This window comes from Amblyraja radiata, chromosome 6 (assembly GCF_010909765.2).
Source record: "Amblyraja radiata isolate CabotCenter1 chromosome 6, sAmbRad1.1.pri, whole genome shotgun sequence".
NCBI lineage: Eukaryota > Metazoa > Chordata > Chondrichthyes > Rajiformes > Rajidae > Amblyraja > Amblyraja radiata.
In genome coordinates this window covers 99347464-99374610 of record NC_045961.1, presented here as the reverse complement: position 1 = coordinate 99374610, position 27147 = coordinate 99347464, and the positions used below count along the sequence as shown (strand labels likewise).

General features: G+C 44.6%; 2 protein-coding genes across 3 annotated transcripts in view; one reads left to right on the top strand and one right to left on the bottom strand.

Annotated features, from left to right (window-relative positions):
• LOC116974634 (interleukin-5 receptor subunit alpha-like) overlaps positions 1–27147 on the bottom strand; it is a 300632-nt gene that overhangs the window by 178205 nt on the left and 95280 nt on the right. The window lies entirely within an intron of this gene.
• The window catches only part of LOC116974633 (interleukin-5 receptor subunit alpha-like), a 160553-nt gene that overhangs the window by 69561 nt on the left and 63845 nt on the right, over positions 1–27147 (top strand). The window contains exon 10 of one of the 2 annotated variants that reach the window (XM_033023316.1): positions 7475–8089. The exons of the other annotated variant lie outside the window; for it this stretch is intronic. Coding sequence (XP_032879207.1) covers positions 7475–7502 — 28 coding nt within the window. The 3' untranslated portion in view covers positions 7503–8089. Of the gene's footprint in view, positions 1–7474; positions 8090–27147 lie in introns of those variants that run through there. 2 annotated transcript variants of the gene reach the window in all.

The following is a 27147-nucleotide window of genomic DNA, read 5'->3' as shown; positions in this document are numbered from 1 at the left end:
CAAAAACGAAATAAATGGTGACAGTCGCATCATCATCGAATTGACCAAATTGAATACATTGTACTGTATATTCAGTACAAAATGGGAACTGATAACTGCTAAAGGACTGATTTCCAAAGGCTACTCCATGGCTAGCATTGACCTAAAAGATGCTTACTATTCAGTGCCTACACGGACTGATCACAAACGTTATTTAAAAAAATTCAACTGGATGGGGCAGCTCTGGCAGTATAGAGCTCTACCAAATACATAATCATATGATCATACTAATTGTGGGCATAACTTTGGAGTTGGCCTAACTAGCTGTAACAACCCCATTGGGTGAAAACTGGGGTTATCATCCATCCAGTTAAATCTAAACTAACGCCTACCAACATAATGGATTATTTGGGGTTCACTATTGACAGCTCACATGTCGTTGACTTTACCAAAGGACAAGGCTACAGTCTTAACTGAGGCCTGCAACAACCCCACTGACATCAGTGAACCGTCTATCAGATTGGTAGCAAGTATAATTGGCATATAGTGTCTGCCTTTCCAGCCACACAATTTGGACCTTTGTATTACCAAAAATCTACAAAGGGCAAAATACAAACACTCAAAGTTAATAATGGTCATTTCGACAGACCAATAAGCCACCAATCAAAGCTTATGGAATTAAAATGGTGGAGGGATAACATTCTAGGGACGCCCTGTGTCTCCCTAGAATGGGAAAAATAGCGACGATCCCCTTACCTGTTTCAAGGCTGCTCACTCGGAGCAGTCTTGTATCCATCTCGTACAGCCAACAGGAACTTCTGGACTTCGGTTCCTGCGGCTGCAACAACTTTCTGGGCGATCTCCGTCTTCCGTCTGAGCTCATCAGAGCAACAGAGCATCCGACTGGAGACCGCCAGGTGAGTCGCGGGGTTGGAGACCGCCAACCGACCCGCGGCCCTCACCCGACCCTCGGCCCTCACCCGACCCTCGGCCCTCACCCGACCCTCGGCCCTCACCCGACCCTCGGCCCTCACCCGACCCGCGGAGCCCAACCGACCCTCGGCCCTCACCCGACCCGCGGCCCTCACCCGACCCGCGGCGCCCAACCGACCCTCGGCCCTCACCCGACCCGCGGCGCCCAACCGACCCTCGGCCCTCACCCGACCCGCGGCCCTCACCCGACCCGCGGCCCTCACCCGACCCTCGGCCCTCACCCGACCCGCGGCCCTCACCCGACCCTCGGCCCTCACCCGACCCGCGGCGCCCAACCGACCCTCGGCCCTCACCCGACCCGCGGCCCTCACCCGACCCTCGGCCCTCACCCGACCCGCGGCCCTCACCCGACCCGCGGCCCTCACCCGACCCTCGGCCCTCACCCGACCCGCGGCGCCCCAACCGACCCTCGGCCCTCACCCGACCCGCGGCCCTCACCCGACCCTCGGCCCTCACCCGACCCGCGGCCCTCACCCGACCCGCGGCCCTCACCCGACCCGCGGCCCTCACCCGACCCGCGGCCCTCACCCGACCCGCGGCGCCCAACCGACCCGCGGCCCTCACCCGACCCGCGGAGCCCAACCGTCAAGTGGAGCTGGAGAACACCAGGTGAGTCCCGGAGCTGGAGAACGCCACCCGACCCGTGGAGCTGGAGAACACTACCCGACCCGTGGAGCTGGAGAACACTACCCGACCCGTGGAGCTGGAGAACGCTACCCGACCCGTGGAGCTGGAGAACGCCACCCGACCCGTGGAGCTGGAGAACGCCACCCGACCCGCTGGGCTGGAGAACGCTACCCGACCCGTGGAGCTCACCTGACCCTCGCAGCTGGAGAACACCACCCGACCCGTGGAGCTGGAGAACACCGCGGAGCTGGAGACCGCCACCCGACCCGCTGGGCTGGAGAACGCCAGGTAAGCCCCGGGGCTGGAGACCATCAGCAGAGCCGCGGGGCTGAAGAACGCCTGCGGAGTCACGGAGACGCAGACGCGGAGCAACGAAGCGGCAGAACACCAGCGCGCACCAAGCCAGCTCGGCCGACCAGAAGCACCAACAGACGGCGACGCGTACGAAAACACCGCCGGGGACGCAGAGGTGGGTTAAAGGCCAGGTTAGAGCTAGCCCCACACAGGGTAGCGATTCCTAGCCTTTTTCTCGCCAACGTGCGCTCACTGGCAAACAAAATGGACGAACTCCGGCTAAGGATCACCTCCCACAGCTGGATCAAGGACTGCAACATCCTGATCTTCACGGAAACTTGGCTCAACACTGACGTTCCTGACAGCGCCATCCAGCTATCGGGGCGTCATTTACTCCGAGCGGACAGGACATCAGACTCCGGCAAGACCAGAGGTGGGGGTCTGTGCATTTATGTAAATAAAGCATGGTGCACGGACTCCACCATCATCGAGAGTCACTGCTCAGCTAACCTTGAGTTCCTCTTGGTTAGATGCAGACCGTTCTATCTGCCCAGAGAGTTCACCTCCACTGTTGTGACTGCAGCCTATATCCCTCCTGATGCTAATGCCAAGCTTGCAATGAAAGAGCTGCATACTGCCATTAGCAATCAACAGACGCACAACCCCGAGGCAGCCTTCATTGTTGCGGGTGACTTCAATCACTCTAACCTGAAGACTGTACTCCCCAAATTCCACCAACATGTCTCCTTCCCCACTAGAGTAGACAAGACACTGGACAAAGTCTACACCAACATGGCTGAAGCTTACAAAGCCATCCCCCTCCCCCACCTTGGTCAGTCTGATCACGTCTCATTGTTCCTGCTCCCTAAGTACTCCCCACTCATCAGACGGGTTAAACCAACTGTGAGGACAGTTAAAGTCTGGTCAGAGGAAGCGGACTTCACACTTCAGCAGTGTTTTGGAAACACTGACTGGAAGGCGTTTGCAGCCCAGGCCACCCTTGACTCCCACACGGACATTGATTCCTACACATCCTCTGTTCTGGACTTTATAAACTCCACCATCAATAGTGTCACCTCCCTCAAACAGGTGACCATATTCCCGAATCAGAAGCCATGGATGAACAGCGAGGTCAGGCTACTGCTGAAAGCACGGGACACCGCTTTCAGGTCAGGCGATGCTCGAGCCTACAGTTCAGCCAGGGCTAACCTGAAGAGGGGCATCAAGAAGGCCAAGCACTGCCATAAGCTCAGGATTGAGGAGCACTTCAACAACAACTCCGACCCCCGACGCATGTGGCAAGGCATCCAGGCCATCACGGACTACAGACCCTCCAACACCACCCCCACATCCAGCGACGCCTCCTTCCTTGAGGAGCTTAACCACTTCTATGGCCGCTTCGACAGGGACAATCTAGAGACAGCCATCAAGGCTGTGCTACCTGCCGATCACCAACCCCTCACACTCACCCCCTACGACGTATTCGTGGCACTGAGTAGGACTAATGCACGTAAAGCTGCTGGCCCTGACGGCATCCCCGGGCGCGTGCTCAGGGCCTGTGCTGCGCAGCTGACAGACGTCTGGACTGACATCTTCAACCTGTCACTTGCCCAAGCAGTTGTCCCCACGTGCCTTAAATCCACCTCCATCGTGCCAGTGCCAAAACACTCCACTGCGGCAAGCCTCAACGACTTCCGCCCAGTTGCACTTACCCCCATCATCACCAAGTGCTTCGAGAGGCTGGTCCTGGCACACCTCAAAAGCTGCCTACCCCCCACACTGGATCCCTATCAGTTTGCCTACCGCAAGAACAGGAGTACGGAGGATGCCATCTCAACGGCACTTCACTCCGCCCTCTCCCACCTCGACAACAGAGACACTTACGTAAGAATGCTGTTCATCGATTACAGCTCAGCATTCAACACCATTATACCATCAAAACTGATCACCAAACTCGGTAACCTGGGCATCGACCCCTCCCTCTGCAACTGGATACTGGACTTTCTAACCAACAGACCCCAGTCTGTTAGGTTAGACAAGCACACCTCTTCAACCCTCACCCTGAACACCGGCGTTCCACAGGGCTGTGTGCTGAGCCCCCTCCTCTACTCCCTCTTCACCTATGACTGCACACCTGTACATGGTACTAACACCATCATCAAGTATGCAGATGATACAACGGTGATTGGCCTCATCAGCAACAACGATGAGTCGGCCTACAGGGAGGAGGTCCAGCACTTAGCAGCATGGTGCGCTGACAACAACCTGGCCCTTAACTCCAAGAAGACCAAGGAGCTCATTGTAGACTTCAGGAAGTCCAGGGGCGGCACGCACACCCCCATCCACATTAACGGGACGGAGGTGGAACGTGTTTCTAGCTTCAGGTTCCTGGGAGTCAACATCTCCGATGACCTCTCTTGGACCCACAATACCTCAACTCTGATCAAGAAGGCTCACCAGCGTCTCTTCTTCCTGAGGAGACTGAAGAAGGTCCATCTGTCTCCTCAGATCCTGGTGAACTTCTACCGCTGCACCATCGAGAGCATCCTTACCAACTGCATCACAGTATGGTATGGCAACTGCTCTGTCTCCGACCGGAAGGCATTGCAGAGGGTGGTGAAAATTGCCCAACGCATCACCGGTTCCTCGCTCCCCTCCATTGAGTCTGTCCAAAGCAAGCGTTATCTGCGGAGGGCGCTCAGCATCGCCAAGGACTGCTCTCACCCCAACCATGGACTGTTTACCCTCCTACCATCCGGGAGGCGCTACAGGTCTCTCCGTTGCCGAACCAGCAGGTCCAGGAACAGCTTCTTCCCGGCGGCTGTCACTCTACTCAACAACGTACCTCGGTGACTGCCAATCACCCCCCCACCCCCCGGACACTTATTATCACTTATTATTATTTATTTAAATCATTTGCTATGTCGCTCTTCCAGGGAGATGCTAAATGCATTTCGTTGTCTCTGTACTGTACACTGACAATGACAATTAAAATTGAATCTGAATCTGAATCTGATTCGGCATTGTTCCAACCCTATCGTTATCAGCAAACCCTTAGTGGTGCTACAAACTGATGCCAGTGCGCTTGGTTGGGGTACTACCAATTTCCATCTCCATCTGTGGAGGTAGATGAAAGGCACAGGAGGCATCATTATATCAGACACTGGGCATAAACTACCTGGAAATGTGGGGTGCGTTCTATGGCCTAAAGTCATACTGCTCTGGGATAAATCACCAGCATGTTAGACTACAGAGTGACAATCTGACTAATACAATTTGATAATGGTGTATCCAGAGAAATATTGGAATATCAGCTACCTATCTACCAGGTAACTCAAAATTCAGTGACAGACATCAGGTCACGCAAATTCAATAAAATAAGACTTAATCACCAGTTACCAAACTGCGTTTCTTGGGAACCAGACCCTGGGACAGCAGGGACAGATGCTTTCACTGCATTGAGGGGGCAATTGTTTATCTATGCATTCCCTCCTTTTCTGCATCATCAGTTGGGTATTATGAAAAATACAACTAGACTCAGCGTCTGTTAATTGGTAGTGCCGATTGGCCTACTTAACCATGGTTCCCTGTGATACTCAACATGGGTTTTAACCATGCATCACCATCCTGAAACAACCAGATTATTGGTTCATCCCGTAACAGGGGAACCCATCCATGTCAAAAACAACAAACCTATCAATTTGTAGAGTCTAAAGAAACCTCTACTGCAACTGGGACTGGCGGACCGAACATTGAACATTATCTCAGCGGGCCACAGACAGTGCACCAAAAACTATATCTGGTATACATCAGGAAATGGGAGATATATTGTCACAGAAACAACATCACCTACAGTTTGATGAACATAACATCTGTTCTCGAATTCCTGGCAGGCCTCCATTATGATGAGGGGCTCAGTTACAGTGCCATTAACTGCGCCAGAAGTGCCCTTTCAACATATCTATGGTGAGGATCAGAGCGTCATTCTGTTGGGACTCACCCCTGGTAACCAAACTTATGAGGGGAATTTTTAATATCAATCCCCCAAGAACCAGGTACTCTCTAAATGGGATATGAGTATTGCCCTAACGTTGCTAAGGAATTGGTCTCCAGCAACAGCTCTGTCCCTGCAAAGACTGATGCACAAAACAGTCATGCTGATGGAAGGTACACAGAATTGCTGGGGAAACTCAGCGGGTGCAGCAGCATCTATGGAGCGAAGGAAATAGGCGACGTTTCGGGCCGAAACCCTTCTTCAGACAGTCATGCTGATGGCTTTGGTCACGGCACTAAGGGTACAGTCGTACATAAGTTAAGGCTGGACTATATGACTTCTTCAACAGGAATATAACGTTTCATATTACGAATTAGTCAAACAGAACAGACCGGGATCATCAGGCCTCAAAATAGAATTTAGGGATTACCCTACAGATATCGTCTCTGTATAATAAGACAATTATTGTTCTATATGGAGAACACCAAAAACATCTGAGGCTATGAGATGGCAAAACTAATCAGCCACAAACAAACCCACAAAAAAGTGTCGGTTCAAACTATTTCCAGATGGCTGAAACAGGTTTTAACAACAGCTGGGGTGGATACTAACATATTCAAATCTTATTCCATCAGGGCTGCAAATACATCGGCAGCTATGGAGTTGGATGTACCAATGAACCAAATCCTCGAGACAGCAGGATGGATCAGGGGAAAATGTTCCAACTATTCTACCACAAACCAGTAGTTAAACTGGAACTTTGCAGAGCCAATTTTAAGTTCTGTAATATAATTTCACCCCATAAATAGGGGCTATAATTTGTTGTTAACAATTTATCATGGATTTCAATGTCGGATTCATGTTAACACAATTCCTCCCACAGTCAATTAAGGCAGATGTGATGCATGGACTCGTTTCCACGGCATGAAATCACAGAGCTTTGAAATCTTCACGTAGTCACTCACGTGACTCCGAAGTAAAATAGTAAGATTAAACGAGAACTTACCAGTTCGAAGTTTGATCGTTATTTTATGAGGAGTACGTTGAGGGAATACGTGCCCTCCGCTCCCACCCTTGATCATATACTCAACTGGTATTTTCTTCTCTAATCTTACTATGTTCAGTCATTACAGTTATCTGTGATTTCACACCGCTGCTTTGAAGAATGACACGCATGCGGCCTGGCGGGGTTCTTCACGTATTCCCTCAACGTACTCCTCATAAAATAATGATCAAACTTCGAACTGGTAAGTTCTCGTTTAATCTTACTATTGACTTGCTCTCCTCAGCCTTCTGTAGCAATGAATTCCACAGATTCACCACCCTCCGACAAAAGAAATTCCTCCTCATCTCCTTCCTAACGTTACGTCTTTTTTCTCAGAGACTATGGCCTGTGGTCTTAGACTTTCCCACTTCCCACCTTCTCCACGTCCACTTTCTCCAGGACTGTCACTATCTCGATGGGGACAACATGGTTTCCTTTGATGGAGGTCCCAGGAGACTCAGATTGTACATCCACCATCACCAAACTGCTCCTTGAATGCTTGTGTCTGCAGCAAAATAATCACCATTTGTTTTCTCATTCAGAAATAGATTAACAAGAGTATCCAGCTGACGAATAAAGCGGAAGACAGCTCATTGACCACTGCAAAATAATTCCAAGAGCCTTAAAAGAGACGTTGACACATTCCCTTCTGGTTTCATCATGGCAATCCGCTGGTCTTCAGGAAGAAGAGGGAGTTCTATTTAAATGGAGAATGCAACCGAAAATGATTGTAGTTCATGAAACCTTTCTTTATGCCAGTGGGTGTGTGTAGTAATGGCCCCACACTGGACTTTCCAATGAGCACAGGACTTTGGATGAAGTTCGCTAAAGTATTAACAAGTAGAGAGGAGAGAGACACGGTTGGATTCTTCTTTCCATGAAACTGTTTACAAGGATTTTCAATTCAAGAGTTAAGAGCATTTTATTGTCATATGTCCCAGATAGGACAATGAAATTCTTACTTGCAGCAGCACGACAGAATATATAGACATTGTACACTGTAATCAATTTAAATAAATGAGAAAAAAAAAGTTCAGTGTGTGTACTCACACACGTACACATACACAACAAACAGTCACACACACACACAATGGACAGACGCCCAGAACAATTTTCCCAGGGTTGAACGAAGAAGGTCAAAGACTGGAGGGCATAGCGTTAAGGTGAGTGAGAGGGGCAATGTTGAAAGGAGACGTGCAGGGCATTTTTGTTTACATAGTGGAACGGGCTGCCAAGGATGGTGGTGGAGGCAGGTACAACGGTGGGATTTCAATGTGAAAACCGGCCCTTCGGCCCAACTTACCCACACCGGCCAACATATCCCAGCTACACTAGTCCCATCTGCCTGCGCTTGATCCATATCCCTCCAAATGTGTCCTATATGTGTACCTGTCTAACTGTTTCTTAAACGTTGGGATAGTCCCAACCTCAACTACCTCCTCTGGCAGATTATTCCATACACCCACCAAGTTACCCCTCAGATTCCTATTAAATCTTTTCCCCTTCACCTTGAACCTATGTCCCCCGGCCCTTGATTCCCCCATTCTGGGCAAGAGATCCTGTGCATCTACCAGATCTATACCTGTCATGATTTTACACACCTCCATCAGATCACCCCTCAACCTCCTGCGCCCCATGGAATAGAGACCCAGCCTACTCAACCTCTCCCTGTAGCTCAGACCTTCTAGTCCCGGCAACATCCTCATAAATCTTCTCTGAACCCTTTCAAGCTTGACAATATCTTTCCTATCCATCATGTTTCTTTTCTTTCTCATGGCTAGGCGATTATCTGTTACCTGCCATGCTTTGTCCTGCCTCTCCTCCCTTCCAGCTTTCTTTCCCCCTCCCCACAATCCTTCCCTCTCAACTTCATGCTCCTGCCTTCTCCCCATAACCCCTGACACCCGTACTAATCAACAATTTCTCAATCTCCGCCTTAAAAATATCCATTTGCTTCTGTTGACACTCCAAAGACATGCCGGTTTGTTGATTGGTGGCCCCCGTGTAATATTGTTCCCTAGTGTGTTGGGAGTGGATGGGAAAGTGGGATAACATTGAAGTGATATGAACAGGTGATGGATGGTAAGTTCATAAGTTACAGGAGAAGAATGATGCCATTCGGCCCATCAAGTCTACTCTTCTGTTCAAGCTAGGCTGATCTATCTTTCCCTCTCAAACCCATTTACCCCTGACACCCTTACTAATCACGAATCTGTCAATCTCCGCTTTAAAAATATCCACGGACTTGGCTCCTTCAGGCGTTTACACAAAAGCTGAAAATGTCGTTACTTTTTTTTAGTTTAGTTTAGTTTAGAGACACAGCCATGAAAAACCAGGCCCTTTGGCCCACTGAGCAGCTATCCCCGCACATAAACACCATCTACACACACAAACGGGACAATTGACACTTATACCAAGTAGCCAATTAACCTACAAACCTGTACGTCTTAGGAGTGTGGGAGGAAACCGAAGCACCTGGAGTAAACCAACGGAGAAAACGTACAATCTCCGTGCAGACAACACCCGTAGTTGGGATCAAACCCGCGTCTCTGGCGCTGGAAGCGCTGTAAGGTAGCAACTCTAGCGCTGAGCCACTGGGCTGCCAATATCCACACTCTTTCAGTTTTCCCACAATTGAAAGCATTTGCTTGTACTTTTCTTTTATTGTGTGATGACATAATTCATTCAACACAAAATAATCTCATTGATCTCATTTTATTTGTGGTTAGGATGAAGGGTGGGACCCCGGTTAAATGTAGGAGATTTTTACCAAGCAGGATATGGCATTCCCAAAATATGAAAAATAACCTGTTTTCTTTTTAAAAGGGCCTGTAATCCAGTAAACTCCTACTCCCACCCCGTGGTTGTGTGACTCATTATTTACAAATTGGCTTCAATGAAGAAAGTAAAACAGCGTTTGTCAATTGAGAAACAATTTGTGATTCAGGCTGAGGATATTTTGCCAGATCTGGGAAACGTTGAAGATGTAGGGCGTTTCAAATTGAAGAGAAACATTATCAGCGGCACGGTGGTGCAGCGGTACTGATGCTGACTTACAGCGCCAGAGACCCGGGTTCAATCCTGACTACGGGTGCTGTCTGTATGGAGTCTGTACATTCTCCCAATGATCGCATGGGTTTTATCCTGCACTCCAAAGATTTTTATAGGCTAATTGCCTTCTGTAAATTGGCCTTAGTGCATAGGATGTGAAACTGGGATAACATAGAACTAGTGTAATGCCCCTGTCCCACTTAGGAAACCTCTGGAGACTTTACGCCCCACCCGTGCGTTTCCCGGAGGTTGCAGGTGGTTGCCGGAGGTTGCAGGTAGTGGAAGCAGGTAGGGAGACTGACAAAAAATTTCCGGGAACCTCATGGAAACCTTGGGTGGGGTGCAAAGTCTTCAGAGGTTTCCGTTCAGGTTTCCTAAGTGGGACAGGGGCATAAGGGAAATCGTTGGTCAGTGCTATCTGTACGGTGTCTCTACGTTCACCCTGCGAACATGTAGGTTTCTTCTGGGTGCTCCGGCATCCTCCCACACTAAAAGACGTACAGGTTTGTAGGTTAATTGGCTTCGATAAAATTGTAAATTGTCGTTAGTTTGTAGGACAGAGCAAGTGTACAGGGTGATTGCTGGTTGGCACAGACTCAGTGGACCGAAGGACCGGTTTCCACGTGATATCCTTAAACTAAACTAAAATTAGAGGTGGGATGGGGCAGAGGTGGCGGATGGGGAGAGGACATAGAATATAGAACAGTACAGCACACGAACAGGCCCTTCAGCCCACAATGTCCATGCTGAACTTTATGCCTAGTCCAACTAATCACCCCTGTCTGCATGTGATCAATATCCCACCATTCCATTCATGTCCATGTCTCTATCTAAAAGCCACTAAACACCAGAGAGAAGGGGGGGGGGGGGGGGGGACAAAGAGAGGGAGAACGTGCTAAGAGGTTGATGCTGACATGAAAGGAAAGGGATGGAGGGGGTTTGGGAAAAGAAGGGAGGGAGGGAAGAGAGAGGGAGAGAGGGATGATGGAGAAGGTCTACTTCTTGCGTTTGACGTGCACAGCCTAAAGGTGTAGGAGGACTTGTTCTATTTGATCTTATTTGATTGTGCACGCCGGGTTGATTGCATTTGTCGATACAGGGCGGACCACTGAAGGTTGCAATCTTCCACCCCCGTGGAGAAGGTGTGGGATGGGGAAGGCAGGGGAGCAGAGAATAAAAGAGGAAGGAAAGAGGAGTTAGAGCCCTAATCCCTCAGATCTGTACACTGTAAATGGATCGATTGTAATCTTGCATTGTCTTTCTGTGACTGGTTAGCACGCAACATAAAGCTTTTCACTGTAGCTCGGTGCACGTGACAATAAACTAAACTAAACTGAACTGAGGAAGGGGATGGGAGAGTGTAGGAGCAAAAATGGAAAGGCCACGCAGAGTTGGTGTTGGAAGTAACAGGAGATTTATTAAGGCTGGTGCTTGTGCACCAGGAGGCCAGCCAAAGCTGACCTGTCAAGTGTGACTTTTCAACTTATTTTAGAGGATGTTTCCACTAGTGGGAGTGTCTAGGACTAGAGGTCACAGCTTCAGAATTAAAGGACGTTCTTTTAGGACGGAGATAAGGAGAGATTTCTTTAGTCAGAGGGTGGTGAATCTGTGGAATTCTTTGTCACAGAAAGCTGTGGAGGCAAAGCCAGTGGATATTTTTAAGGCAGAGATAGATAGATAGATTCGTGATTAGTACGGGTGTCAGAGGTTATGGGGGGAAGCCAGGAGAATGGGGTTAGGGGGAGTGATTGAATGGTGGAGTAGACGTGATGGGCTGAATGGCCTAATTCCACTCCTATAACATGAACTTGTGAACTTGTCAACAATACCTTAAAAATGCGGTCTCACCAACGTCTTATACAACTGCAACATGATCTCCCAATTTCTATACTCAATACTCTGACTGATGAAGGCCAATGTGCTGAAAGCCATTTTGACCACCTTATCGACCCGTGATGCCCCTTTCAAGGAACAATGTACCCACTCTCCTCGATCCCTCTGCTCTGCAACACTCCTCAGAGCCCGACCATTCACTGTGTAGCTCCTGCCCATGTTAGACTGCCCAAAATGTAACATCTCACATTTCTCTGCATTAAATTCCATCAACCATTCCTCAGGAAAATAGCATCCAAAACTATTAACAATAGCACCATAAATGAACGGTTTGGTCGACTTCTGAATCAAAGAGCCAAGTAAAGTCTGAGTGTGAAGCAAACTTGTCAAATCAGTCATAGAATCATAGAAACATGGAAAATAGTTGCAGGAGTAGGCCATTTGGCCCTTCAATATGATCATAATAATAATAATAATACATTATACTTATGGGTGCCTTTCAAGGACTCTCAAGGACACCTTACAAAATTTAGTAAACAGATTACAAAACATGTAAGCGGAATGAAACAAAACAAAAAAAAAAAAAAATAGTAAAGACATCAACAATACACAATTCAAAGAGAGAGCAGCGGCAGCTAACCGCGCCAGCGTTCACTCTCCCTTCTGGCAGCCATCTTGGAAACGGAACAATAAGAATCTTTAACATAAAAACATCCCCCCACAATGGTTTCCATTATGGGGGAAGGCACAATGTCCAGTCCCCATCCCCAGTTCACCCATAGTCGGGCCTATTGAGGCCTCCACAGTTGCCTCTACGGAGGCCTGATGTTCCAGGCCGTTCTTGCCGGGTACTGTTGCTCCGGCGTCGGGAGAGTCCTCACAGCGGCTTGGGACACCTGGAATGGCCGCTTCCTTACCGGAGACCGCGGCTTCCGAAGCCGACAAGGCCGCGACGGTTGGAGCTCCACCACTGGCGATCTCATCGAGAGATCCCAGGCTCCCGATGTTAAAGACAGCGCCGCCACCCGCAGCTGCCCGCTCCACAGATCCGCAGGTCCACGATGTTATTCTCGGCGGTCTCAGCTCACCGGAGCTCCAGCGTGGCGACCCAGGCAAGGCATCGCCCGCTCCGCTCCGCAATAGCGCTCCAGCGCTGTGCCGCCACCGAAGCTGAAGGTGCTGGGCGGTCCCACGGAAACGCCGCACCAAGCCCGCTGGTAGGCCGCGAGGACGGGTCGACGGTGCAGCACGGAGATAAGCTGCCTCTCCGACCAGGTAGGGACCTAGAAAGTAGTTTCCCCCTTACCCCCCTCCTCTCCCCACATAAAAAAGTCTAGACCTCCTATAAAACAAAACACAAAACTCACTAAAAATTAAGAAAAAGAGTGAAAAAGACAGACAGCTGCTGGCTAGGCAGCCGTGCCCCAAGATGGCGCCCCCCTGGCTGATCATCCAGAATCAGTGCCCCGTTCCTGCCTTCTCCCCATATCCCTTGATTCCGTTAGTCCAAAGAGCTAAATCTAATTTTCTAACATCCTGTGAATTGGCTTCCACTGCCTTTGGCAGAGAATTTCACAGAATCACAACTCCCTGGCTGAAAACGTTTTTCCTCATTTCCGTCCTAAATGGCCTACCCCTTATTCTTAAACTGTGACCCTGCTTTTGGACTCCCCCAACACGGGGAACATTTTTCCTGCATCGAGCCTGTCCAATCCCTTAAGAATTTTATATGTTTCTATGATACCCTTTCATCCTTCGAATTTCCAGTGAATTTCTTCGATTTATTCAGTCGATTTATTCTTTCTTCATATGTCAGTCCCGCCATCCTAGGAATTAACCCGGTGAACCCACGCTGCACTCCCTCAATAGCAAAATGTCCTTCCTCAAATTAGGAGACCAAAACTGCACAAAATAGAGTCATAGAGTGATACAGAGTGGAAACAGGCCCCTCGGCCCGACTTGCTCACACTGGCCAACATTCCCCATCTACACTAGTCCCACCTGCCTGAGTTTGGCCCATATCCCACCAAAACTGTCCTGTCCATGATACATAGATTGAGCTTCCCCGAACTACCTCCCTATCCAAGAAGTTGTATTCATTTTTGCAGCGTAACTATTCATGTTTTAACACGCGATATCTCTGAATTAATGGATTCCATAGGTATAGTTCTAGTTCATTATTTAGTTGTTTCAAGCATATTAGTTAAATCTGCTTAACTTAGTCTTGAAGCTAAACTGTTCAAGCTTCCAGCTGCAGTAGTGATTAAGTAACCCTGAGGGTTTGAATTTGAGTTAGAATTTACGTTCATAAGTGGCTGGAGCAGAATTGGGCCATTCAGCCCATCAAGTCAACTCTGCCATTCAATAATGGCTGATCCATCTCTCCCTCCTAACTCCATTCTCCTCATAACCCCTGACACCCACACTAATCAAGAATCTATCTATCTCTGCCTTAAAAATATCCATTGACTTGGCCTCCACAGCTGTCTGTAGCAATTATTTCCACAGATTCACTACCCTACCCACTTCACACTAGTTCTATGTGAAAAGCTTTTGTTGTGTGCTAACCAGTCAGCTTAAAGTCAATACATGATTCAAATCGAGGAAATAACATGAAAATATCTCCTAACATCCCTGTGTCATGTTGCACATGTAAATAATTTCCAGATTGACATTGCGATTTTCCGATGCAGCTTATACTGAATCCGCTCTGTAGCTTTCAGAAAAAGGTATTTACAGAAAATTTCATAAGCCTGCTGAATAATTTATTCTACGTTTGTTCAGCTAAATGGCCGTGGGACTTAGCAACGCCCGCCTGGGGCTTGGATATTGGGAGAGACATGGAGAACAGGGGAGAGAAAAGACTTTGCCTTCCATCACAGTGGGTCCACTGTGATGGATGTTTGTGTGAATCAAATTGTGTGTATGTATAGGAAATTGTCTTTGTTTGTATGGCTGTGGAAACAGAATTTCGTTTGAGCCTCACTGAGGCTCAAATGACAATAAATTGTATTATTATTATTTTTATTATTAAAGCTTTATTTCAGACACAGGTCCATATAACACATCAAACAGTACAAAGAATTACAAAGATACATTAAAAAATTGCATATTAGCTTAAAATATATATAAGCTATTGCACCAATGCCGTCTTAGCCTAGAAGTGAATCTATAGCAGCTTTTCAGAGGGCTGACTAGGGCTTCAATTATGTGGTTCTCTGATTTGTCCAGGCAACACATAAAACTAAACATCAGCTGTCTTAAGAGTGCCTCACAGGTTGGCACTCTAGTGGACACAAACAATTGACTGGCACTATGCCATCTACGTTTGTTCAGCTAAATGGCCGTGGGACTTAGCAACGCCCGCCTGGGGCTTGGATATCGGGAGAGACATGGAGAACAGGGGAGAGAAAAGACTTTGCCTTCCATCACAGTGGGTCCACTGTGATGGATGTTTGTGTGAATCAAATTGTGTGTATGTCTAGGAAATTGTCTTTGTTTGTATGGCTGTGGAAACAGAATTTCGTTTGAGCCTCACTGAGGCTCAAATGACAATAAATTGTATTGTATTGTATTGTTGTTGTAAGTCGTATCATAGACTACAAGTCAAATGCACCTGGAGACAACCCACATGGTTACATGGAGAATGTACAAACTCCGTACAGACAGCACCCATAGTCAGGATCGAACCCGGTTCTCTGGCGCTGTAAGGCATTAACTCTACCGCTGCACTACTGTGCAGCCCCTCTGGTGTGTCTTCCTTCAAGGATTTTCGGCTGATCTGCTGAATATTCACAATATTCGGCAACTTGAGAGCCCTGGAAAGGAAAAGACTACAAAAAGTAGTAAACACTGCCCAGTCCATCATCGGCTCTGACCTCCCTTCCATAGAGGGGATCTATCGCAGTCGCTGCCTCAAAAAGGCTGGCAGCATCATCAAGGACCCGCACCAACCTGGCCACACACTCATCTCCCTGCTACCTTCAGGTAGACGGTACAGGAGCCTGAAGACTGCACTGACCAGGTTCAGGAATAGCTACTTCCCCACAGCCATCAAGTTATTAAACTTGGCTCGTACAAAACTCTGAACAATAATAACCCATTTTACTTCGGAGTCACGTGAGTGACTACGTGAAGAACCCGCTCAGTGCGCAGGCGCAGCATTACGCCAGTAGTGCAAAAGCGGCTGCAGCGGGAGTTAGGCGCTCCCGCTACAGAATGAAACGGACCGTCAGGTGAGTACCCTGAGGTCGGGTTTCTTTTACAGGGGAGCCTTTTTCTGCTTGTGTTTTACAGGCAGAGAAAAAGGCTCTGGAACAAAACTGTCCCCCGTTCGAGGAGGAACGTTTTCTGTTGGGGAGGGGGGCAGCAACAGGCGGTAGGTGCAACCCGGTGTTCCGCAATTCCCCGACACCGTGCCGAGCCCAGCCCGCTAGTACCTGAGCAGCGGGCTGGATGCATAGCCACCCAAAGAGGCATCGGCAGGTGTTCCCGAATTCGGACGGGATGTCTCTCCACCCGCACGGGGGGAGAGAGAGCCGCCTGAGCCGCTGGAGCGGCTCTCGGAGCAGGTGCCTGCAAGACGCGTTGCTTGAGGGGCGCTCTCGCTACTACAAGGCACAAAAGCTCTAGAAGAAGGCGGTAGGAACAATTACCGGGCGCACCGCTATCCCCATCACCGCGCCGAGCCCAGTCCCGCTAGTGCCTGAGCTGCGGGCTGGATGTTCAGCCATCCGAAGAGACATCCGGCCGGTGGCTTCCGACTTGTCGGAGGGGACGTCTCTCCACCCGCAGGGAGAGAGACAGCCGCCTGAGCCGCTGGAGCGGCTCCTGAAGCAGGAGCTCCTGCGAGACATGCTACATGAGGGGCAGTCTCGCTGGGGGTTCAAAAATACCCTCCACAGTGCCTAGGCACTGCCCATCGCTTCCTCCTTAGTGTGGTTAGCTTTGGGGTGACCAGTGGCTGGGCTGGTCATGAAGAGAGGTCGCTGGCTGAACAACATCGGGAGTATGCTAGAGGTACAGGATCGGGAAGAGCTGCTGGGTGTGGCCGCTATGTGGCTCCACCACTAGCGAGATGGCTTTTCAGTCTCAACTGATGGCCAGCTTACTACCTGTTCTTTCAAAAATCTCCAAGACAGGTAGTCATGAGGCATTGGATTTCATCACGCTTCTCCTAAATTGCCTTTACTCAAAGTGGCCACCCCATTGAGGGTACATTGAGCATCGCTTTAAAAAAAAAAAAAAAAAAAAAAAAAAAAAAAAAAAAAAAGCCAAAAATCAAAAAATGAATTTGATATCCCTGACGTCGGCTATCATTTTCGCATGCTCTTCCAGAAGGTCACGGTAGTATGGCAAAACACCTGACCTACTGTTCGCAGTGCTCCGCAACTTCTCAGGAAGTTATAAAACCTGCCCTCAACACAAAAATTTTTACAGGACTGTGAGAACGCCGACCTCACAAATATCGGCGCAAGAGGGCAGGGCCTGGAATGAGCACCACACGTAAACCAGTCAGCAGTACCTCTAACGCGTCCACCAGGAGGGTCCACCTCATGGTACTGGTGAAAGCTCGGGGCCTGCATGCCTCCTGTAAGCCGTTCAGGCCTAGGCCCAGAGCAGGCCCCATGGAAAATGCGCCACCCCCCAACACCACCACCACGTCAGACAACGTGCAAGACTCGTTGGACCGGCAGGAAACAGAAGAATACCCATAACCATGGTGGTAGGTGGGTCTGGTTCCTACCAACGTATAGAAAAAAGGGGCTTAATACTAACAGGGGGGAGATTACACCTGTTTTAAGAAGCGAGAGTCTATCACAAGTGATCAGTATATACTCAATGGCTTTAGTGGATACAAAATACATTTCATACTAGAAAAATTGCCACCAGTTCAACATTTACCCCAGAGGGTATTTCCCTCTCCATTAAAGAAACGAGAGGGACAAGCTGTACTGGTGAGACTAATTTGGAATTCGTATCAAATATTCGTCACTAAACCCAAAAAGATGGTGGATGTCGCATCATCATTGACTTAACTTCACTAAATATGTTTGTTAAGTATATACATTTCAAAATGGAAACGGTTGTTACTGCCAAACAACTAATTTCCAAAGGATACTTCATGGCAAGCATTGATCTTAAAGATGTTTACTATTTAGTACCATTCACAAGGATCATCGCAGATACCTGAAATTTACCTGGGTGGGGCAGCTATGGCAATGGGAAATAGGCAAGACCATGGAATTGACTATGTTAGCTGTATCAGCTACCAAACAGTTATTCGAAACCCTGGGATTGTCTTACATCCAGATAAATCTAAGTTGAAGCCATCCACAATCATGCACAACTTGGGCTTCACAATTAATTCAGGCTACGTGACTGTAACTTTGCCAAGAGACAAAACAGTTGAATTGCCACAATCATGCAACAATTTAATGGTCCACGTACTCCCAACTATTCGACAAGTAACAGAGTAATTGGGAATATGGTAGGAGCATTTCTGGCTACACAATTCAGACCTTTGCACTGTCAAAACTTACAAAGAGCAAAGGTACAGGCACCAGAACGACATACAGGTCATTATGATCGTGTCATTGAAGTCACCCACTGAAGCAATATCATAACTACAGTGGTGGGCAAAAAATGTTTGGCATAAATTTACGGTTTAAAAGCATATGCACAAATATGCATCACTTGCATGTACGGTCACAAATAGATAATACTACGGTGGCAGCCTACGTTAACCATATGGGCGGCATAAAATCGGTATCATGTACTATACTAACACGACTAACTATATAGCAGGAAGGATGGGGGAGGTTAGACATATATTTAAAATACTAAATACTAATTATGAAATAATTAACATACAGGTAAATGAAAAATGTCATTATTGACGAGGTACTTTAACCCATAATTTCTTTAATTTTAATCCAAATCTTCTACCTTCCCTTTTATTTTATTCTATTTTAAACTGTTCAGCGATTAATTGACCTGATTTGATAATTTTGGTAACAATTAGAGGGAACCGACTAACGTTGGGTCAAATTCTAATAGGGGGATAAGGCCCAGTGCATAATCTCATCGACGGAGGTCAATTTAAAAACAAATCTAGCTACCTTAGGTGGCTTTTTTGTAATTTATCGCTTTTTTGATAAATTACATTCACTTTTTTTGTTTATTCACAATTATTTGTTGTATGACTTAACAATTTTTATGTACACTTTATTTTATGTTTTTCTCTTTCCCTTAATTATGTTTAATAGTGTCAGGAGATGTAGAACTACTGTAGAAATTATGAAGGACAACTTTGGATTCGGGATTCCGAGGTACTTGGCTGCATCACATGAATCATACAGTCTGGTAATAATAGCCAATGCAATATAATAGTCGAATAAATAGCGGAGGTCTCACCTTCTGTAGTTGGAACATCAGAGGTGCGAATGAGCCAATTAAGAGGGGTAAAATTCTGGCACAATTAAAATCATTAAATATGGATATTGCTTTCCTACAAGAGACACATCTGAAATAACAAACTCAGATCAGATTAAGGGCAAATTGGATAGGTCAAACCTATTACTCCTCATTCACCTCTAAAGCAAGAGGCACGGCTATTATAATTCGGAAGGGTATACCTTTTAAATTAAAGAAATCTATATCTGATAAAGAGGGAAGATATGTTATAGTCACGGGAGAAATTTACAATACACCATTAACTATGATAAATATTTACGCGCCTAATTTTGATAACCCACAATTTTTTAGGAAAATAATAGATTTAATCGCAGAGCATAATTATCAAAATATAATAATGGGGGGAGATTTTAACTGTGTTATAGATCCATACTTAGATAAATCAATAAAGCTAGGGAAGCGTCTTGTTAAAACTAAGACCTGTGAATTTTTAAATACTTATATAAAAAATAATAACATAGCTGATATTTGGAGAATAGCAAATCCAAGCGGTAGGGAATACTCATTTTATTCATCAGTTCACAAAACTTATTCGCGAATTGACTATTTTTTATTGGACACAAAATTAATCCCGTATACGAATAAACCATCATATCATAATAGCATTATTTCTGATCATTCACCATTGACTTTTATACTTAAAATTGAGGGAATGCCGAGTATGAAACCTTTTTGGAGATTCAATGTACATATATTAAATAACCCGCAGGGTTATGAGTATATACAAGAACAAATAAAACTTTTTTTCGAAATAAATGACACGCATATATAAGGCATATATTCGCGGCGTCATAATTTCTTACCAAAGTTTTCAAAATAAGGAAAATAAAAGAGAACTTCAGCGGATAGAACAGAAAATAAAACTACTGCAACTGGACAATGCAACTGACCCAACCATAAATAAACATAATAAGATAACTTTATTGAAATATAAAGTTAATAGAATACTATCGGCTAGAGTAATAAGATTATTCCAAATTACAAAACAAGCACACTTCGAATTTGGGGATAAGCCACATAAACTACTTGCGAGGCAACTGAAGCAACGAGAAAAGGAAAAAACTATTACTAAAATTAAATCAGATAAGGGTGAGTTTTTAACACTGCCTAAGGATATTAATAAGAGGTTTGCCCAATTTTATCACAATTTATATACATCTAAAATAAATACAGATGTAAGTAAAATTACAAATTTTTTAGATAATTGCAAGCTCCCAAAATTGGATAGTTTAGAACAAGAGCAATTAGGAGCACGGATTACTAGAGAAGAAATAAAACAAATAATAAACTCACTGAAAAATGGGAAGACCCCAGGACCAGACGGTTTTAGTAATGAATTTTATAAAAGATTTCAGGAGTCAATTATACCAAGATTATTCAATTTATACACACAGGCTTATACCGAAAATAAACTACCAGAAACCCTAGCAGAAGCAACAATAACACTTATACCAAAAAAGATAAAGATTTAGATGAACCGGGTTCTTATAGAGCTATTTCACTACTAAATACGGATCAGAAAATTTTAGCAAAGATTCTAGCTAGAAGGCTAAATAATTATATTAACAATTTAATAAATACGGATCAAACGGGATTTATACCCAAAAGACAATCATTTAATAATTTGAGAAGGCTTTTCAATATAATGTACTCTCATAATGAGGACAATGAAGATATTTCAGTTGTCACGCTGGATGCAGAGAAGGCATTTGATCAAGTAGAATGGCAGTATTTATACAAGGTACTCCAAAAATTCAATATGGGAGAGAATTTTATTAGATGGGTTAAACTACTTTACGATAGACCTACGGCAAGAATATTAACTAACAATACGCTATCTCCAAAATTTTACTTATCAAGGGGTAATAGGCAAGGGTGTGCCTTATCACCATTGCTATTTGCCCTTATGATAGAACCGTTGGCCGAAAGGATTAGAAATCACCCGAATTATCACGGATATAACACTAAGGATTCAAAGAATAAAATGTCACTATATGCTGATGATATTCTTTTATATATTACTAATACACAAACGAGTATACCCACCTTATTAACACTAATTGAGGAATTCGGCTCTTTTTCAGGATATAGAATAAATTGGAATAAAAGCAAAATTATGTCTTTAAAACCACAGGATTCGAGACATTTACTAAAATTCCCCTTCAAAATTGCAACAGAAAAATTCAAGTATCTGGGTATTCAAATTACGAGAAGACACAAATCATTATTTAGTGCCAATTTTATACCACTATTAAATAAACTGAATGATATGATTAAATTTTGGAAAACACTTCTGCTCTCATTGATAGGTAGAATTAACGCTATAAAAATGACTTTCTTACCACAATTAATATATTTGTTTCAAACGATCCCAATATATATTCCAAAATATTTTTTCAAAAAACTAGATTCCACTATCACTAATTTTATATGGGATTACAGAACACATATAATTCAACGAAAGCATTTGTGCAAATCTAAAGAAGTTGGGGGTTTATCATTACCTAACTTTATGTATTACTACTGGGCAGTGCATATTAAGAACATAATGTACTGGCTGGATAGTTCCACTCAGCAGTTGGAGTGGATAGGAATGGAGAAAGAGGAGTGCTATCCGCACGATATAGGAACAATCCTGCTCTCACCGATAAAATTGAATAGTATAATATATAAGAAGAACCCAATTATTCACAATATAATAAGAATTTGGAAACAAATAAAAGTATCCTTGAAATTAAATAATTTATCAGTACTAACCCCACTATTGAACAACCCCGCATTCAAACCTTCTCTCATCGACAACACATATCAACAATGGGATAGACTGGGGATTAGGAAAGTAGGGGATATGTATGAATTGGGTAAACTGTTATCATTTCAACAATTAAAATTAAAATTTAAATTGAAGGATAATCAATATTTTAAATATATACAGGTATGTAACTTTATGAAGAAATATACACATAGATTTCAAACTATATTTTTAGACCCTTTAGAAGAAGCAATGAATATTAAGGCTGATTCACAAAAATTAATATCATACTTTTATAATCATATATTATATAGAGAATCACCCTCAATAGAAGCACTAAGGGAAGATTGGGAACATGAGCTAATGATAAAGATCTCGAAGGATAGATGGGAAAAGTATTTGATGAATACACATAACTGTTCTATTAATACAAGACATAATTTAATTCAATTCAAATTATTACATAGACTATATTATTCAAAAACGAGATTGAATAAATTTTATCCAAACGTCTCTCCCAGATGCGATAAATGTTTGTTTCAAAACGCTAATATAACACATTCATTTGTAGGATGTACAAAGTTGAATACATTTTGGAGTGATATATTTGATATATTTACAAAGCTCTTCAAGTCAAGAATAGAACCCAAAATGGAATGGATTATATTTGGAATAATAGGAGAAGATACCAATTTAAATAAAGACCAAAATGTTTTTTTTAATTATGGGTTAATAATTGGAAAGAAATTGATACTTAAATTTTGGAAAAATACAGCCATACCAACTATTAAAATGTGGATTAGGAATATGATGGACATAGCACGCCTGGAAGAAATGAGACTCCGACTAATAGATAAATATGACCAATTCTTAAGGAGTTGGTCTCCTTTCCTCGACTTTGTGGAATCATGTGATGCAGCGGTACCATAACATAGATTAACATAGAAAATAGGTGCAGGAGTAGGCCATTCGGCCCTTCGAGCCTGCACCGCCATTCAATATGATCATGGCTGATCATCCAACTCAGTATCCCATACCTGCCTTCTCTCCATACCCCCTTATCCCTTTAGTCACAAGGGCCCCATCTAACCCCCTCTTAAATATAGCTCATGAACTGGCCTCAACTATCTCCTGTGGCAGAGAATTCCACAGATTCACCACTCTCTGTGTAAAAAATGATGTTCTCATCTCTGTCCTAAAAGACTTCCATCTAATCCTTAAACTGTGATCCCTTGTTCTGGACTTCCCCAACATCGGGAATAATCTTCCTGCATCTAGCCTGTCCAACCCCTTAAGAATTTTGTAAGTTTCTATAAGATCCCCCCTTAATCTTCTAAATTCTAGCGAGTACAAGCCGAGTCTATACAATCTTTCTTCATATGAAAGTCCTGCCATCCCAGGAATCAGTCTGGTGAACCTTCTCTGTACTATCTCTAAGGATTGCTGATTTCAGTTCATGACGTGGATAGATCTTATCTCCGAATATAGATTTGAAAAATTCTCTTTTAAGGGGCCTTCTCTTCTATTTCTACTTTCCACCTTTTCTTTTTTATTTTCTTTTTTTATTTTTATTTTTTATATACACACTTCACATTTTTCTACTTTCTACCATCTATTTTTCCACTCTTTCCCCTTTCTATTGTTTTCTTTTTCTTGTCTTGCTTACTTCCTTCTCATAACATAAAGCTAGAGGTTGTACATAGAATGGATTACGGTATGACATAGATAAACAAATTTAAAAAAAATTAAATTAAAAAAAAAAAAACCATATGGGCGGCATAAAATCGGTATCATGCGACAAGTTGGTCAACACAATTTGGCAATGGTGTGTCGAAAGACATATTTGGCTATCAGTAACTTACCTGCCAGGTAAGCTAAATACAGTGGCAGACACCAGGTCACGTAAATTTAATGACAGTGGATGTTAAACCCCAAATAATTTGCAAAAGTTATCATGCAATATGGCACGCCAGATATCGATTTATTTGCATCAAGGCTAAATCACCAGATACCTATGTATGTCGCTTGGGAACCAGACCATGAGGCAGCAGCGGTAGATGCGTTTGCGCTGGATTGGGGAAATTCTTCTTCTATGCATTTCCTCCCTTCTGCCTCATCAGTTGGGGACTACGCACAATACAAATGGACTCTGCTTCAGGTATTTTGATAGTACCCGACTGGCCTACACAGCCATGGTTCCCAAACCTCCATGACATGGTTGTTGAAACTCCGATGGTATCTCCAGTGACCCAGAGTTATTTACACCCAGTGTCGGGCACAAGCCACCCGTGCCATGAAAATCAAACTCCTGGGTTGCAGATTCTGAACCACTCCTGGGACTGGGATTATCAGAACAAACCATCGACACCATGTCAGCATCCCTTCGAACATCCACTAAAAAACAGCACTTTTCCAGCATTAAGAAATGGGAGAAGTACTGCTTGGATGAAGGGACCACCTACTCAACCGCTACAGTTACCAACGTACTGGAATTCCTGGCGAACCTTCACCACGATGAAGGACTCAGCTACAGAGCCATCAACACGGCTAGAAGTGCCATGCCTGTCTGTTTAAAATCAGCTCCAGGACAACAGGCCATGGGGACCCACCCGCTGGTGGTCAAACTAATGAAGGGTATTTACAACTCTAACCCCCTAGACCAAGGTACACCCATACATGGGATGTCAGTGTGATCCTGACATACCTCAGGGGATGACCACCAGCCAGACCCCTTAACCTGGAACAATCTATGCTCAAAACACGCATGTTGATGGCACTTGTATCTGCACAGAGGGTCCAGTCACTACACCTATTGCGACTGGACAACATGATCACAGCTCCAGACCAGATCTGTCGTTATCCAGCGACTGATCAAACAGAGCAGGCCAGGAACACCTAATCCAGTCGTGGAATTCCGGGTTTACCCACCAGAACCACGGTTATGTGCCATGACCCACCTACTATCCTACATAGACACAAACAAAATATTCGAGGGAGATGAAAAGCCTTGTGCGTCAGTCATAAAAAACCTTATGGTCGGGTGACGAGCCAAACCATTGCGAGATGGCTCAAGCAGGTGCTAAAAACTGCTGGGATAAAACACTAACATGTACAAATTTTATTCCACCAGGGCAGCATCCACGTCGACGGCTAAAAGAATGGACATGCCTATAGACCACATCCTGGCTACAGCAGGATGGTGGGGGGGCAAAGACCATTCAGAAATTTTATAATAAGCCGTTGGCAAAACCTGTTCTATTTGCAGCAAAGATTTACGGACTGCAAATATTTAATTTAAGCCCAGGGGAGCAATTTAATTCTTTGTTGTTATTGTTAAAAAATACCATTGTGTTTTTCTACAAACAGATTCTTTGGTTGATTACGATAACACTTCCTCCATCAAGAACTTCGGCAGTGAGTGAAATAAAACTTACACGGTTTAAAATCACAGAGCTTTGAAGTCTTCACGTAGTCACTCACGTGACTCCGAAGTAAAATAGTAAGATTAAACGAGAACTTACCAGTTTGAAGTTTGATCTGTATTTTATGAGGAGTTACGATGAGGGATTACGTGGTAAATTCTCGTTTAATCTTACTATTATCTGTTATTTGCACTTTATCAGTTTATTTATTCATGTGTGTATATATTTATATAATGGTATATGGACACACTGATCTGTTCTGTAGTCAATGCCTACTATGTTCTGTTGTGCTGAAGCAAAGCAAGAATTTCATTGTCCTATCAGGGACACATGACAATAAACTCTCTTGAATCTTGATATATATATATATATTTTTTTAAATTATATAAAAGAAATACTCATCTCCTTCAGCACCCAGGAATGCAAAAAATAGTGAAAGGAACAGCAGAGGTAGTACTGTCATAACAGATATTTCCATTACATGAATTGGATGTAAAGATGATCGATGAAACTGGGAACAGTGATTGCATTCTGTAGACCAAATTGATTGTAACGCGGTTTTGATATGGAATTAGAGAACTACATAAAACTTATCATGAGATCATAAGTGATAGGAGTAGAACTAGGTAATTTGGCCTTTCAAGTCTACTCTGCCATTCAATCATGGCTGATCTATCTCTCCCTCCTGTGAGGAAAGAGTTAATAGACATGGTTGATTTAGACTAGGGATAGAAAAATATAACTTAGAAACAAATAAGATGTCAGCAGAAGCCAGACTGCTAGTAGAATAGAAAGTAACGATATAAAGAACAGAGAGAAATTCTAGATAAAAAGTAGCAATAGAAATACTTCAGTAGAAGTTTGGGTGGGCGTTGCACGACGTTCTCGTGGGGATCTGGGTTTTATGTTATGATTGGAAGAAGCACAATGGGTGTGAAAATAGTGAAAATAAATGTATAAAGATTGAAGACATCCCGATCCTCGGTGAGCCTCTAGGGGACATCAGAGGAGAGGCACCTATTCTCCAGAATATGAACTTAATAAAAACACTTCTTTGCCTGAATTTGTCTCAAAAGCGTTTGTGATTTTGAATCTCACAACTTGGGGGCTCGGTTTCCGAGATCAAATACTCTGGACAGCTGACGGGAGTAGACGGACAAAGGGAAGGTGCACCCTGCTGAGTTCAGCGGTCTCAGACTCCTTGCTTGCCGTCAGCTGTTTGAGCAGTAGTATCCGGACCAAACAGAGACTCAGCAAAGAAGTGAGAGTGATAGGAGATCGTGAAAATCGAGTGATTCTGTGCATAGACCCCGGTAAGAAACTGACTATTATAGTATTACCTGGGCAATTTGATAAGAGATCGGAGAGGAATTCCGATCGAGAGAATGGGAAATGTAAATGAAAAACCTGAAAGGGAGGGGAAAGGCCGTAAGCCAAATCCCCGCATTCTGCCCAATAGTCCGTTGGGGCGAATGCTGAACCGCTGGGGGGCAGGAAATACCCAGGGGTTGGAGAAGACAACAATGATAAGGTATTGTTAATTTGAATGGCCAAAACTCCCGACAAAAGAAGCTTCGGTCTGGTGGCCAGAGGATGGGTCAGATGAGGATTGGGTACAGCAGGCATTGAATGTATATGTGAAAAATAAACCCAATCCAATGATAGAAGAAACCATGTATGG